Source organism: Leopardus geoffroyi, chromosome A1 (genome assembly GCF_018350155.1).
Source record: "Leopardus geoffroyi isolate Oge1 chromosome A1, O.geoffroyi_Oge1_pat1.0, whole genome shotgun sequence".
Taxonomy (NCBI): Eukaryota; Metazoa; Chordata; class Mammalia; order Carnivora; family Felidae; genus Leopardus; species Leopardus geoffroyi.
The window spans coordinates 139087762-139102000 of NC_059326.1; the positions used below are offsets into that span (position 1 = coordinate 139087762).

The following is a 14239-nucleotide window of genomic DNA, read 5'->3' on the forward strand; positions in this document are numbered from 1 at the left end:
AGCACGCTACCCAATTTCCTATTTAGCAATCTTATTCTAACATTGCTTTATTCAATTACCTTTCGAACCTGACTTATTTAATAGTTGAATAAAATGATTGACACATTTTTGTTCTATTTTGTAACTGTCACGCTTATAATTTCTTCGAAAATGGCAGTGTGGCAATATGAATCGCTCATTGTAATACACTGCCTGTTTGTATCATCTGCCTAATTAACTGGGCCCACGGCGTCCCCGTGAAGTCTCGCGAAGTCCTCCGCCAAGATCCACTGAGAAAACCTTTCGCCTAATTTTGAACCCCCCACCTGCTGACAAGTCTGCCCCCGGGGGTTCCGACGGGAGGCTACGGTTCAAGATGAACGGCGGTCAGGGGCGGTCTGGGCTGGGGCGCAAAGCCTCCGGAGCCCCCGCCGCAGGAGCCCCCGCCGGCCCAGCCCCGCGCCGCGTTTCCCGGGGCCTCCCCTCGGGTCGGGTCGGGTCGGGTCGGGCGGGGCGGGGCGGGGCGCGGAGGGCGGCGGGGCGGTCCCATAGGCCGGGAGGCGGGCCTGGGCGGGGCGCGCCGTCAGCTGACTCCGCCGCCCCCGTGCTCGGCGCTTCCTCCTCGGGGTCCCGGCGGAGGTCAGGTGCGCGGGCTGCAGCTCCGCCAGACCTGGGCCGACCGGCCATGAGGCACCGCGGGCTGGGGCTGGCGGCGCTGCTGGCGCTGCTGGCGGCGCTGGCCCCGCGCTCCTCCGCCGCGCCGGAGCCGGCCCTGTGGCCTATGCCGCTCTCGGTGAAGACGTCTCCGCGCCTGCTTCACCTCTCCCGCGATAACTTCTCCATCGGCTACGGCCCCTCGTCCACCGCCGGCCCCACCTGCTCCCTCCTGCAAGAAGCTTTTCGGCGGTGAGCGCTCCCGGCGCGCTGCCGGGCGGAGGCGGGGCCAACCCCCTGGGGCGCTGGGCCGGCGCGGGGGGCGAGGGGAGGGGAGCCCTGCGCGCCTTTTGTCACCCCCGCGACCGTACGCGTGCGTTTTCCTCCCGTTCAGCAGATAAGGAACCAGTGCCGAGCTGGCCCGTGACCTCGCCAAAGGGACAGGTCTAGAAGGTGGGAGAGCCGGCTCAGACAGCCGCTGAAACCCAAGCTCTTCCCCTCCCCCTCCTGCGTGCTAAGGGACTTCCCGGGCATTCTGGAACCCTGGTTTGCGTGCGGGATACTGAGAGGGAAGGAGTAGGCTGCTCAGAATCTGTGCCCAGCTTCGCCTTGGAGGGGAGAGTAGGGCGGATGGAGGGGCTGGAGTGTGGCAGCTTCTTACGTGAAGAGAATTCTAGGAGGAAAATGAGTGCTTAATGCTTGACACGAGAACTCCCAAGTTGGTTGCCGTCTGCAGTCTCCCCACCCCACTGGCCAAATCAGGTAACAGTTCAGAAGGCAGAAAGTCCTCAGGTTGGAGCATTGCCCAAAACTCCCAAAATCTGTTTCTTAGGAAATGTTCCATGCTTGCATCTAATTACTTCGATGTAATGGGTTCATCGCAGTCTCTGCTCGTCTTTTCCCAGCGCGTCATGTGCTGGCTCTCCCTGCTTCCTGTTCTGGAGCTCACCACATTTCCACGTCTGCAACCCCTTTGGCCACAGACGGGGTGAATCAGGGGATGAGGAGGCAGCAGACAGCCTGGCTTTGCTGGCCACACCACACAGAAGGCTGATTGCACCTGGGGAGGTGTTTCAACAGCCTTTCTTTGGTGTCCCCTCACCGTGAGACCTGTGTAGGCTGGAGTCTCCTGAAGGCCTGGAGTTCAGGGAAGGATTGTAATTTGGTGCTGGCTAGGAAATATTTAAAAAAAACAAACATGCTTACCACGTTTGCTTTGGGACTCAGTGTCTAAAATTGTATTTTCCTTCTGTGCCATACTGTTAGTAAAACGAGGACTGGGTGATAGGCTTGAAATGACGAGGATTATGGCAAGAGAGCAAGGAAGTCAAGTTGACAGTGGTTGGATAACAAGGGCTTGAGTCAGTGGTGAGATGGTTTGAGAACAAGACTTGGCATTTCGAGGCAGTGCAGGTGATTATCTGGAGTTGGCCTAACTAACCATGGCTGGTGTGTGAAGCAGCTGTTAATTATACCCTACGCTGTTAGGAAGCAGGATATAAAACATTAGCCCTTATGGCTAAGACTTGAAAGCATTCAGGGGAGCATTCTAGGAATTCAGGAAGGTCAATATCTATTTCAGAGTATAAGTGCAGTGTGGTTGGAAGAACGTAGAGATGATGGATATGTTCCAAAGGCTCTAGGTGGACACACGGTCTATGCCCTAGGCAGTTCAGAGCCAGAGGCTCCTGTCTTTGGGGGGCCCAACTTCTATCACAAACCCTGCTTTCAAACTGTGTTTTTTGCAAGGAGAGAGCTGGGTCTGGTGCATGGCAGCTTCCTCAACTTGTAGAACAAGGTCCGTCGCATGCTAATTACTCATTTTTTAATTAAAAAGAATTTTTTTTTAATGTTCATTTTTGAGAGAGAGAGACTGAGCGCAAGCGGGGGAGAGGCAGAGAGAGAGAGGCAGACACAGAATCCGAAGCGGGCTCCAGGCTCTGAGCGATCAGTACAGAGCCTGACATGGGGCTCGAACTCACAAACTGTGAGATCATGACCTGAGCCGAAGTCGGACGCTCAATTGACTGAGCCGCCCAGGTGCCCTGAGTCACTCATTTTTTTTTTTTAATGAATGAATAGCTGTACTCCCTCAGTTCCTGAAAGGGAAAATTAACCCAAATACCTTGGACACCATCGGTTTAGAACCCTTTGAGTTTTCTGTTAGTTTTAATATCTAGGACCAAAGTTCTCCTTATTTGGGCCAAGCCAGCACCTAGCTCAAAATTCAGAGCTGCTGGCAATTTTAATTTCCTTTTTTAAAAAATTTATTTAACTGTGATAAAATACATATAAGATAGAATTTGCCATCTTAACCATTTCTTCTTAAATTTTTTTTAAGTTCATTTAAGAGAGCAGACAAGCACACACGAGAGCAGGGGAAGGGGCAGAGAGAGAGAGAGAGAGGGACAGGGAGAATCCCAAGCAGGCTCTGCACTGTCAGTGCTGAGCCCCATGCAGGGCTCGAATTGAAGAACTGTGAGATCATGACTTGAGGAGAAACCAAGAGTTGGACACTTACCCTGCTGAGCCACCCAGGCACCCACATCTTAACCATTTCTAACTATACAGTTCAGCGATCTTAATTTCCTTTTTTTAAAATTTTTTTTTTAATGTTTGTTTATTTTTGAGACAGAGAGCATGAACAGGGGAGGGGCAGAGAGAGAGAGAGACACAGAATCTGAAACAGGCTCCAGGCTCTGAGCTGTCAGCACAGAGTCCGACGTGGGGGCTCGAACCCATGAGCTATGAGATCATGACCTGAGCCGAAGTCAAGACACTTAACTGACAGAGGCACCCAGGTGCCCCTCTTAATTTCCTTCTGATTCTGTCAAGGTTTTCCCTTGGAAAGGGCCCCCAGCATCATCGTCCATTCTGTTCTGTCACTGGTTAACTTCCATACGCTTCCAGACTCATTGGAACTTTCCTACCTCTCCTTACTTTTCTGGAAAAACACAAGGTGTTCTTACACTTAAGTAGCATACACAGCCTCTGGCTTATTAAAATCTATAAAATGTTATTTAAATGATTGCTTTGAAGCCTGTCAGGTCTTTAGCACCTTTAAATGCTGTTTTAATATCCCCTTTCTCTGGTATTTGGGTACCGGCAAAAGGTAAATCTTCAAGACCCTGGTGAGAATTCTGTAGGCTAGTGACCTTCTTTTGGGGGGGTTTTTGTATTAGCTAGGTTTTTTTTTTTTTTTTTTTTTTTTGGAAGGTAACAGGAACTCTGTTTTAGTCAAGCTTAAGCAATAAGAAAACCTATTATCTCACATTTTAGGAAGTCCAAAACAGGATTCCACAGCTACTTGACTAAGTGGCTCAACAGTATCATTAGGGAATCCTTGTTCTTTCCATCTGTGCCATCTTTAGTGTGGCTACAGCCAGTCCAGGTATCACAAACAGAGAAATGTGGCTTTTGTGGCTCACTTAGTGTAGGAAACTTTCTGCCACCATTACCCCTAATGCACCACCTCCATCACTGGGTGCAGTTGGCTTGCCTCCCCAAGAGTGATGGGATTCCCATTATTGGTTTGATTACTGGTTCTTAACAGTCTCTTCATATGAGGCACTTGGAAGTGTGGGTGTACCTTCTCAAATTCCCGTGCCTATATCCCACCCTCAGAGATTCTGATTCCGGAGGTCTGGACCTCAGTATTTTCAAAAAGCTCCCCCGGAAGTGCTGATGTGCAGCTTGGGATGAGAGCCTCTAATTGGACCAGTACGGGGTGGCCGGGATTGGAGGAGCCCCACTGGGATGTCCACTGCCACATATGTATGTAAAATTTGGCTGCGGTGCTTTAAAACTTTATTTGAATTTCTTTCTCACACAGATATCACGAATACATTTTTGGTTTCGACAAGAGGCAGCGTCGCCCTGCTAAACCTAATAGTGCGATAGAGTTACAGCAACTTCTCGTCACAGTTGTCCTGGACTCGGAGTGTGATCTTTTCCCCAACATCACTTCAGACGAGTCCTGTGAGTACCTACGCTCACGTGAGCGTGTCGTGTCCTGTGCTGCTCGTTGGGGACTTAAGTGCCAGAAACAGCTTCCATGCCATGAACTATTGTGAGTTCTTGGCCAGTGAGTTTATGATTTTTATTTTTCAACTTAACATTAAAGTCATGCACAGTCATTGTAGAACATCTTTAAGCACAGGAAGTGAAGAGGAGAAAGTACATCATTCATAACCCCAGCACTCACTTGACCACCGTTATTTCAGATGTGGTTTTTTTGTAGAGTGATACATTGAAATATTATACGTTGATAGAAGTATAAACGTATGAGAAACAATTATGTGAAAGTGGGGTTTTTGTATTTGGCCTTTTTTTTTTTTGTTTAGCAAAATGAACATGTAATGAAATATTTTTCTATGCATCATTTTTAGTGCAGTAACTTACTTGGCTAATAACTCATTTTTGGACATCAGGCAGTTTCTTCGCTTTTATTTTGAATTTTTTTTTTTTTTCCAACGTTTATTTATTTTTGAGACAGAGAGAGACAGAGCATGAACGGGGGAGGGGCAGAGAGAGAGGGAGACACAGAATCGGAAACAGGCTCCAGGCTCTGAGCCATCAGCCCAGAGCCTGACGCGGGGCTCGAACTCCCGGACCGCGAGATCGTGACCTGGCTGAAGTCAGACGCTTAACCGACTGCGCCACCCAGGCGCCCCTCTTCGCTTTTATTTTGAAGATAAATCTGTGTGTACCTCCATGATCTCTGTTTGTAATCTTATTTGACACAGAAATGATACAGAACTGGGGGTGGGGCTGGAGCTCTTTCATTTCAGGATATATACAAAACTTAGCTGTAAGATATTTTTGTTGCCTAAAATGTTTCGGTAGGGGCTACTGACTGGGGAAAACGTGGAATATACACCAAGGAACCAACGGGAGCAGTGTGAGGTTGTAGGTGATAGATTAAGTACAGAGAGAGCAGACTGGTGAGCTGGGTGTAAGGATAGAAGGGATACCCCAGATCTCAGAGAAAAGAGTGACTCCTTTGTCCTCAGAATGCTTTACAGACGGTTCAGTATGTCTCTTCATCCTCTTAGTATAGATCACATTTCTTAATAATACACCTCGGAAAAATAAGTTCATTTCTCAATTCTGTAGCTGTTCTTAGAAGAGAAACAGGATTCTTGGGCAACATCAGACATGTGATTTCAGTTGACCGCACTCAGACCCTTCATGAATTATGTTTTACAATCTGAATTGAGATAGAAAGGGTCATTGACTTGCCAAGGAGTCTTTGCGGTCTGTTAGCAACAGTAATGACATACTGTAAATTCCAGAATATACAGTGTTTTGAGATGGGAGAGTTAGAGCTTGTTATCCATTCAGCTTTGCAAACCTTTATTCTGAAAGAGAAGCTCCTTGGGCCAAGCTGATTGTGTTTTTCTGGTGGAAGGATAAACTAGTTTTAAGTTTTGAACTAGTTGATGAAGATGCTGAGAAAGTTAAACACAGATGGAAATGACACCAGCTGCTGCGGAGTGTGGGAAAATGGTGGAGGGAGTGACAAGTGTTGCAGCATTATGTATTAGAAATGTGTATTCCCTGTGAACCAGGAATGACCTAGTTTCTCCTGTAGAGCATTAATTACATATAACAGGGATGTTCGACGCAGCTTGTGTGTACCAGTGAAGAGTTATAAACAAAACTGCATGTTCGTCCCCGCAAGAATGACTATGCCTTGTCATTCCACACTAAAGAACACAAGCAGTGAAGAATAAAGAGGCAGACTGAAAGAACAGACTTGGAGAGCCTGCCAAGATGAACTGCTGGGTTGAACAAAGGACGTTGTATACTAATGCAGGATACTGTTTGTATTTCAGCACACGCACAGGAACGCACATATGAAGCCATGCTACATTTGTTAACACGTGTGTGTGTGTGTGTGTGTGTGTCAATACCCGGGAAAAGGTGTGATGCGTATTTCTTCTGACGAAAGTAGAGGGACTTGAGTGGGCATCTCAAAGGCGATTTTAGCCTTACCTATTTTATTTTTAAACAATAACATATTGATGTTATTTGTATGCACACTCTTGAAAACGAAGTAATTACAGCGCAGAAAGCAAGCACAGAAGGGGATAACTGAAAAGTCAAAGGTGCCGCTCCCATCCCACATCAGGGAGGTAATCACTGTGAACACTCATAATTTGGTTTTGAAATAAAAATTAAAATTCTCCAGCTTCTAAGAAAACAAAATCTCGTTTTAACTGCTTTCTCGTTGTGGGTTTTGCGTTGAGTTGAATCAGAACCCTTGTTGCATCCTCGGCTATTGGAAAATAATAAGCATCAAGTACATGCAACATGTTAATGTGTTTAGGTGATTCTTTGTGTTACAACTATTTCTGGGAGATCTCAAAACGATGTTGCAGCAAAACATGTTTTTAAACAGCATCCCGTGAGTCTGGTGGCTAAGAACTTGATAGAGGTGGAGAGGAAATGTGATTACATTGTACTCAAAATAGCAATCCCTCTCTTAGCCAGCACTGCAATCTTCTGATGGAAACAGCTGCCTTGTCACAAGACTGTCACCTGAGAGAGTCACCTGATTATTGGCTGTTGACCGCTCTTTTCCTTACCTGCGGCCTGCTCCTTTAGGACAGTGTGGGTGGTGGTGGTGGAGGGTGATGGTGCAGGCCAGATATGATACTAAGTCATTAACCTGCAGCCCGCGAGTGTCTTTACTGTGGCAGAGTCCCCATCTTTCCACACCCTTCAGCTTTCAGTCTCTCTGTACTGTCTGGTGCTTTACTTTATCTGTGTTTGACTCCAAACCTCTCCAAAAGTCTCAAATGACTATTGGGACAGCCTTACACAGAGTGGGATTTAAAAGATTGAGAGATTAGCTCGCCCCCCCCCCCCCACCTTTGTCCAGAAGCATCCAACTGGAACCTGCCCTACCTGGGTGTGAACCTTTTGTTGATTGGGACAAAGCTGAATTTAGCTCATGTGACTTAGGAAGTGAACCTTAAGGCATATTTAGGCTAATAGCTGGGAAGGTGGGTGCCCGGCAAGTAGGGAAGCACAGAAGGAGAAGAGAAAGAGTGGAGGTAAGTCTCTGGCCTTCGGTGGAGTGGAAGACTGGAGTGATACTTGAGGCTTTCACAAGGAACTAAGGAACTGAGGAACGTTTTGCACTTTTGATTTAAAGTCATAGCTGAATTAGGAACCTAGTCTGTTGAGGGGCCGTGGAGAGAATAACTCTCCTGGAGGGGAAAATAAAGAATTGTGGAGATGTCACCCAGATTTCTGACTCGAAAAGTTCACCTGGTAGGAGGGCACTGTGGTGCCTCATGGAGATGAAGGCACTAGGGACAGGCAGGGGCAGCACGGAGCAGGAAAGAGTGGGGGAGCTCAGCTTTGGGCATGCAGAGTTCGAGGAATCCGCAGGATATCTCTGTGAGGAATGTACGGGAGGCAGTTGGAGAAACAGGCCTGGAGCTAGGGAGGAAAGAATGGTCCAGAAATATTAACTACATGTTTAGGAAATTCACTGTGTGTCACTGAGGGATTAACAGAGAGAAACTTTTTCCCCCCCACTGCAGATGCTTTACTTGTGAAAGAGCCAGTGGCTTTCCTCAAGGCCAACAGAGTTTGGGGAGTATTACGAGGTAAGTTATTTCCTAGTCGAAGAAACATTTCCATTTGGTGCTTTGGGAGATCGGGCACAGCAAAATTTTTGCTTCCTTAGACCCTTTACAGATGGTTCGTCGGTTGTTTGCAAAATAATTTCCATCAAACGTGTACACTTAGAGCACAGAAGAAAGATCGTCTGACCTTTTAAAAAATGTCGGAGGGTTATTATAATTATTCATGAGTGTAAGTCTTCCATGCTCTGGGGACTGTAATGTTGACAGAGCTAGAAGTGGCTCAACCTGCTGAGTTGGGGATTTTGTTTCACTTTGTTTCATTATTCCTTTCTTGCTGCCTTTGGTAGCAAGTCTCTCCCTCCCTCCACTTAAAAAATTTCTTTATTTACAAACAAAAGGTTTCAGATTTATTAGGGAACCTACTCATGCAGAAGCACGGGAGCAAAGAGAAAAAGAATCTACCTGATAAGACATATTCTCCTGTCAGTCCAAGTAGTGGGGATACTTTCAGCTTGGTAAAGTGCGATGCTAGTGACCTCGACACAGCATAAACGTGTACCGTCTCCTGTGCAGTTCCTTACACGGTCCGCTTGGTTCTTCTCCAGTGTCTCTTCTTGGGGTTGCTCCTGATCTTATTACCAGTTTTCACTGGGGAACGGGGGGTGGTTCTGTTTTTGTTTCTTGGCCAGGAATCACTTGATCTTGAAAGTCTTGTGAGAAGCCGTGGGGAGGAGCCTTCAGCCACACACACACCACAGGGGTGGGAGAAGGGAGAGAGACCTACCCTCCCCCCCCCCCCCCCCCCCCCCGTTTTAAATCCCTGTGGAGTTAGAAACATCACCAAGTTGATAGGGACAGTGTGAAAGATACACATACCTACAGAGGTGGGAGGCAGTGGGCGGAGAGAAACCTTAAAAGCTTTTTCTGAATTTCAGCCAGAGTCGGAATTTCAAAGTGAGGGTAATGGAACATTGACTTGCACTGTGCAAAAGCTTCTTTTACTCTTACTCCTCTAATTTGAGATGTTGTTGTAGTGACTTCCAAATACTAGGGTTTTAAAAAAGAATAATTTTTTTTAAATGTGAGCTAACCAAACTTACAGTAATTAAAAATACAAGTGGTCTTGGGTTTGATTCAGGTTGAATGTTATCCGAAATAAAATAATCATTGTGATGCTGTATGTAATAATAATATGATTTCAATCTTATTTCAAAATAGAACATGAAAATATTTATAGGTGTTTACTACAAATGTAACTGTAATCATTATCATCTAGATCATTTATATATAATGTTATGTGGTTTTAAGCTTTTTTAGTCTGGTCTTGTTATGCCCAGAATTCGTGATCCCCAAAGACCACCAGGGAGCCAAGTCCAATGCAAAAGCAAAAGAGCCTTTATTCGAGCCAGCTCGAGCTCAGTCCCCTACCTGCACCTACGCAGCGGTGAGATACCAGGGAGAGAGAGCGAGTTTCAAAAGCACAAAGGTTTTATAGGGGTTTAGGGGCAGCCGATTGGCTGGGGAAGGGGCGTGGCCTCGGCCGATTGGCTGGGAAAGGGTCAGAGTCCTGTTACGCAGGTCGCTGGGCGTGTTTTGATCAGGAAGTTTGAATGGGTGAGCGGGAGGTTACGCAAGGGGAGGAGGCGTGGTCTAGGTGAAGGACACAGAACAAGATGGAGTCCGCCGGCTTAGGCCCGCCCTTTCAGTCTGCCTTTGTCTGAAGTTTGTTAGGGAAAACAGAGCCTTATTGTTACTTGCTATGAATCACATCAAAATGAAGCACTTCTGAGAACGTTCAGTGATTAGGTTCCAGTTCAAGAACTGATGTTCTCTCAGGGTGCCTGGAGGGCCCGGTTGAGTGTCTGACGTAGGCTCAGGTCATGATCTCACAGTTCATGGGTTAGAGTGCTGTGTCGGGCTCTGTGCTAACAACTTGGAGCCTGCTTCCGATTCTGTGTCTACCTCTCTCTCTCAAAAATAAACGTTAAAAATTAAAAAATTAAGAAAAAACCTGATTTTTCTCTTAAATGTCAGATGCTCAAAGCAATGCTCTAAATAGTAAATGTATTGAGTGTATTGCACTTAACAGAAAATTCCAAAGTTACTCTTCCCAGCTGGGGCTTGTATTTGGAGGGAGGGAGAAGATACAACAAAAATGACTTTGAAATTTTTTTTTCTTTTCTATTTCCTATCTTTGTTTTTTTGAGGTATAATTGACATAATATTATTAGCTCCAGGTGCACAACATAATGATTCAGTATTTGTATATACTGCAAAACATTCACCACAATAAGTCTAGCTAATATCCATCACCATACATAGTTGCAATTTTTTTTTTCCTTGGGGTGTCTGGGTTAAACATCTGACTTGATTTTGGCTCAGATCATGATCTCACGATTTGTGAGTTTGAGCCCAGCATCAGGCTCTATGCTGACAGGGTGGAGCCTGCTTGGGATTCTCTCCCTGCCTCTTTTCTCTGTCCCTCACCCCCCGTCCCCCCAAATAAATAAATTAATTAATTAAAAACATTTTTTTCTTGTGAGAAGAACTTTAATGATGTACTGTCTTAGCAACTTTCAAATATGCAACACAGTACTATGAAATGAAGCCAGTATACTGTTCATTACAGCCCCAGGATTTATTTATTTTACAACTGAAAGTTTGTACCTTTTGACCCCCTCACTCATTTTGCCCACTCCCACTCCACACCTCTGGCAACCACCAATCTGTTGTTTGTATCTATGAGCTTTTTTTTTTTTTTGAGATTCCACATATAAATGAGATCATATGGTATATGTCTTTGTCTGACTTACTTTATTTAGCAGAATGTCCTCACAGTTCATCCATGTTGTCAAAATGGCAGCACTCACATCTTTTCAAGTTATTTTTTCATTTTCTTCAGATAAATACCCAGAAGTGCAATTACCAGATCATATGTAATTCTATTTTTAATTTTTGTCTTTTTAAATTTGAGAGAGAGCAAGCTGGGGGGGGGGGGGGGGGGGAGAGAATGAGAGAATATGCGAGAGAATCTTAAGAGGCTCCAGGCTCAGCACAGAGCCTGATGCAGGGCTCGATCCCAATACCCTGTGATTGTGACCTGACCTGGAATCAAGAGTTGGTTGCTCAACCGACTGCCACACAGGTGCCCCTCTATTTTTAATTTTTTGAGGGCCCTCCATACCATTTTTCACAGTGGCTGCACCAACTTACATTGCTACCATTAGTGCACAGGGGTTCCCTTTTCTCTGCTTCCTCACCAACACTTTTTGTCTTTTTGATAATAGTTTTTCTTTCAGGTTTGAGATGGTATCTTGTGGTTTTAATTTGCATTTCCCTGATGATTATTGATGTTGAGCAAGCTCCTTTTCATGTACCTGTTGACCATCTGTATGTCGTCTTTGAAAGAAACATCTTTTCAGATCCACTGCCCATTTAAAAATTTTTTTTTAATGTTTATTTTTATTTTTGATTCAGAGAGAGACAGAGCATGAACGGGGGAGGGGCAGAGAGAGAGGGAGACACAGAATGTGAAGCAGGCTCCAGGCTCTGAGCCGTCAGCACAGAGCCCGATGCAGGGCTCGAACTCACGGACCATGAGATCATGACCTGAGCTGAAGTCGGACGCTCAACCAGTGGAGCCACCCAGGCGACCACTGCCCATTTTAAAATCAGAGTATTTTTTGCTGTGGAGTTATGTGAATTCTTCCTATATTTTGGATATTAACCCCTCATCAGATGTACAGTTTGCAAATATTTTCTGCCATAGAGTAGGTTGTCTTCTCATTTTGTTTCAAGTCATTTGTGGAAGTCTTTTAGTAAATGTCTAATTTATCTATTTTTGCTTTTGTTGCCTTTGCTTTTGGTGTCAAATACAAAATGTCGTTGCCAAGACCTATGTCAAGGACCTTACCACCCTGTGTTTTCTTCTAGGAAGGTCTTACATTCAAGTCTGTAATCAATTTTGAGCTAATTTTTGTGTATAGTTTATGATAGTGGTCCATTGTTAACTCTTTTTCACGTGGCTGCAGTTTTCCCAACATTTATTGAAGAGACTGTCTTTTCCTAGTTGTTTTTTTGTTGTTGTGGTAAATTAATTGGTCATATATGTATGGGTTTATTTCTGGGTTTTCTGTTTCATTATGTTGATTAGTATATCTGATTGTATGTCAGTACTATACTATTTTGATGACAGTAGCTTTGTAATATAGTTTAAAATCAGGGAGTGTGATACCTCCAGCTTCATTCTTCTCTCTCAAACTTGCTTTGGTGATTTGAGGTCTTTTGTGGTGCCATACAGATTTTAAGATTGTTTGTTGTGTTTGTGTGAAAAATGCTATTGGAATTTTGATAGGGATTGCATTGAATATGTACATTGCTTTGAGTGGTATGGATATTTTAATGGTATTCTTCCAATCCACGAGCATTGACTATCTTAGCATTCATTTGTGTCTTCAGTTTCTTTCATCTGTGCCTTAGAGTTTTCAGGGTAGAGGTCTTGCTTAAACCTATTCCTATAGGGGCGCCTGGGTGGCTCAGTCAGTTGAGAGTCCTACTTCAGCTCAGGTCATGATCTCATGGTTCATGAGTTCGGGCCCCATGTCGGACTCTGTGCTGACAGCTCACAGCCTGGAGCTTGCTTCGGATTCTGTGTCTCCCTCTCTCTTTGCCGCTCCCCCACTCATGCGTGCGCATGCACGCGCTCTCAAAAATAAACATTAAAAATTTTTTTTTAAATCTACTCCTTTGTATTTTATTCTTTTTGATACCGTTGTAAATAGGATTGTTTTCTTAATTTCTAGTTCTGGTAATATAGAAACACAACAGATTTTTTTGGTATTTTGATTATCATTTAAGTTTACTGAATTCATTGATTAATTGTAACACTTTTTTTGTGGAATCTTAAGGTTTTCTATATATGTCATCTGCAAATAGTAACCATTTTACTTCTTCCTTTCTGATTTGGATGCCTTTTATTTTTTATTTTTTTTCTTTTCTTGCTTAAATGCTCTGACTAGGTCTTCTAATACTAAGTTGAATAAAAGTGGTGAGAGTGAGCATCCTTGTCTTATTGCTGCTCTTTTTATCATTGAGTCTGAGGTGAGCTGTGGGCTTACCATATATGGCCTTTATTATGTTGAGGTACGTTCCCTCTGGAGTGTTTGTCGTAAGTGGATACTGAATTTCGTCAAATGCTTTTTCTGCATCTGTTAAGATCTTATGATTTTAGGGGCACCTGGGTGGCTCAGTCATTTGAGTGTCCGACTCTTGATTTCGATTCAGGTCATGGTATCATGGTGGGTTCCAGCCCCGCATCAGGCTCTGCATTGATAGTGTGGAACCTGCTTAGAATTCTCGCTCTCCCTGTCTCTCTGCCCCTCCTCTGCTCGCTCGCTCTCTCAGAAAATAAAATAGACTAAAAAATTTTTAAAAAAAGATCTTATGACTTTGTCCTTCATTTTGTTAATATGGTGTATCACATTGATTTGCAGGTGTTGAACCATCCCTGCACTTGTGGGATTAATTCCATTTGATCATGGTGTATGGCTCTTTTTATGTATTACTGAATTCAGTTTGCTACTGTTTTGTTGAGGATTTTTGTATTAATGTTCATCAGGGATATTGGCCAGTAATTTTTTTTTCCTTACCTGGTTTTGGTGTCAGGGTAATGCTGGCCCTGGAAAATGAGTTTTGAAGTGTTGTCTCCTCTTCTGTTTTTTGTTCGTTTGTTTGTTTTTTGGAAAAGTTTGAGAAGAATTGGTGTTAATTCTTCTTTAAATGGTAGAATTCACTTCTGAAGCCTGGTCCTGAACTTTGGTTTGTCAAGAGGTTTTGGATTAATGATTCAATCTCCTTACTAGTAAGTGGTCTTTTCAGTTTTTCTATTCCAAGATTCAGGTTTTTTAGTATGTATGTTTCCAGGAATGTGTCCATTTCTTAGAAGAAATGGATAGTAAAATACTTAGGTTGTCTAATTTGTTAGCTTGTAATTGTTCATAGTAGTC

The 14239-nt window shown here is 44.4% G+C and overlaps 1 protein-coding gene across 1 annotated transcript in view; it reads left to right on the forward strand.

Moving 5' to 3' along the window:
* The first annotated feature begins 340 nt into the window (after window positions 1-340).
* HEXB (hexosaminidase subunit beta) overlaps window positions 341-14239 on the forward strand; it is a 32043-nt gene continuing 18144 nt past the window's right edge. Inside the window, exons 1-3 of the mRNA XM_045495578.1 lie at window positions 341-885; window positions 4466-4611; window positions 8190-8255. Of these exons, the coding sequence (XP_045351534.1) occupies window positions 356-885; window positions 4466-4611; window positions 8190-8255 (742 nt within the window). The 5' untranslated portion in view covers window positions 341-355. The remainder of the gene's footprint in view (window positions 886-4465; window positions 4612-8189; window positions 8256-14239) is intronic.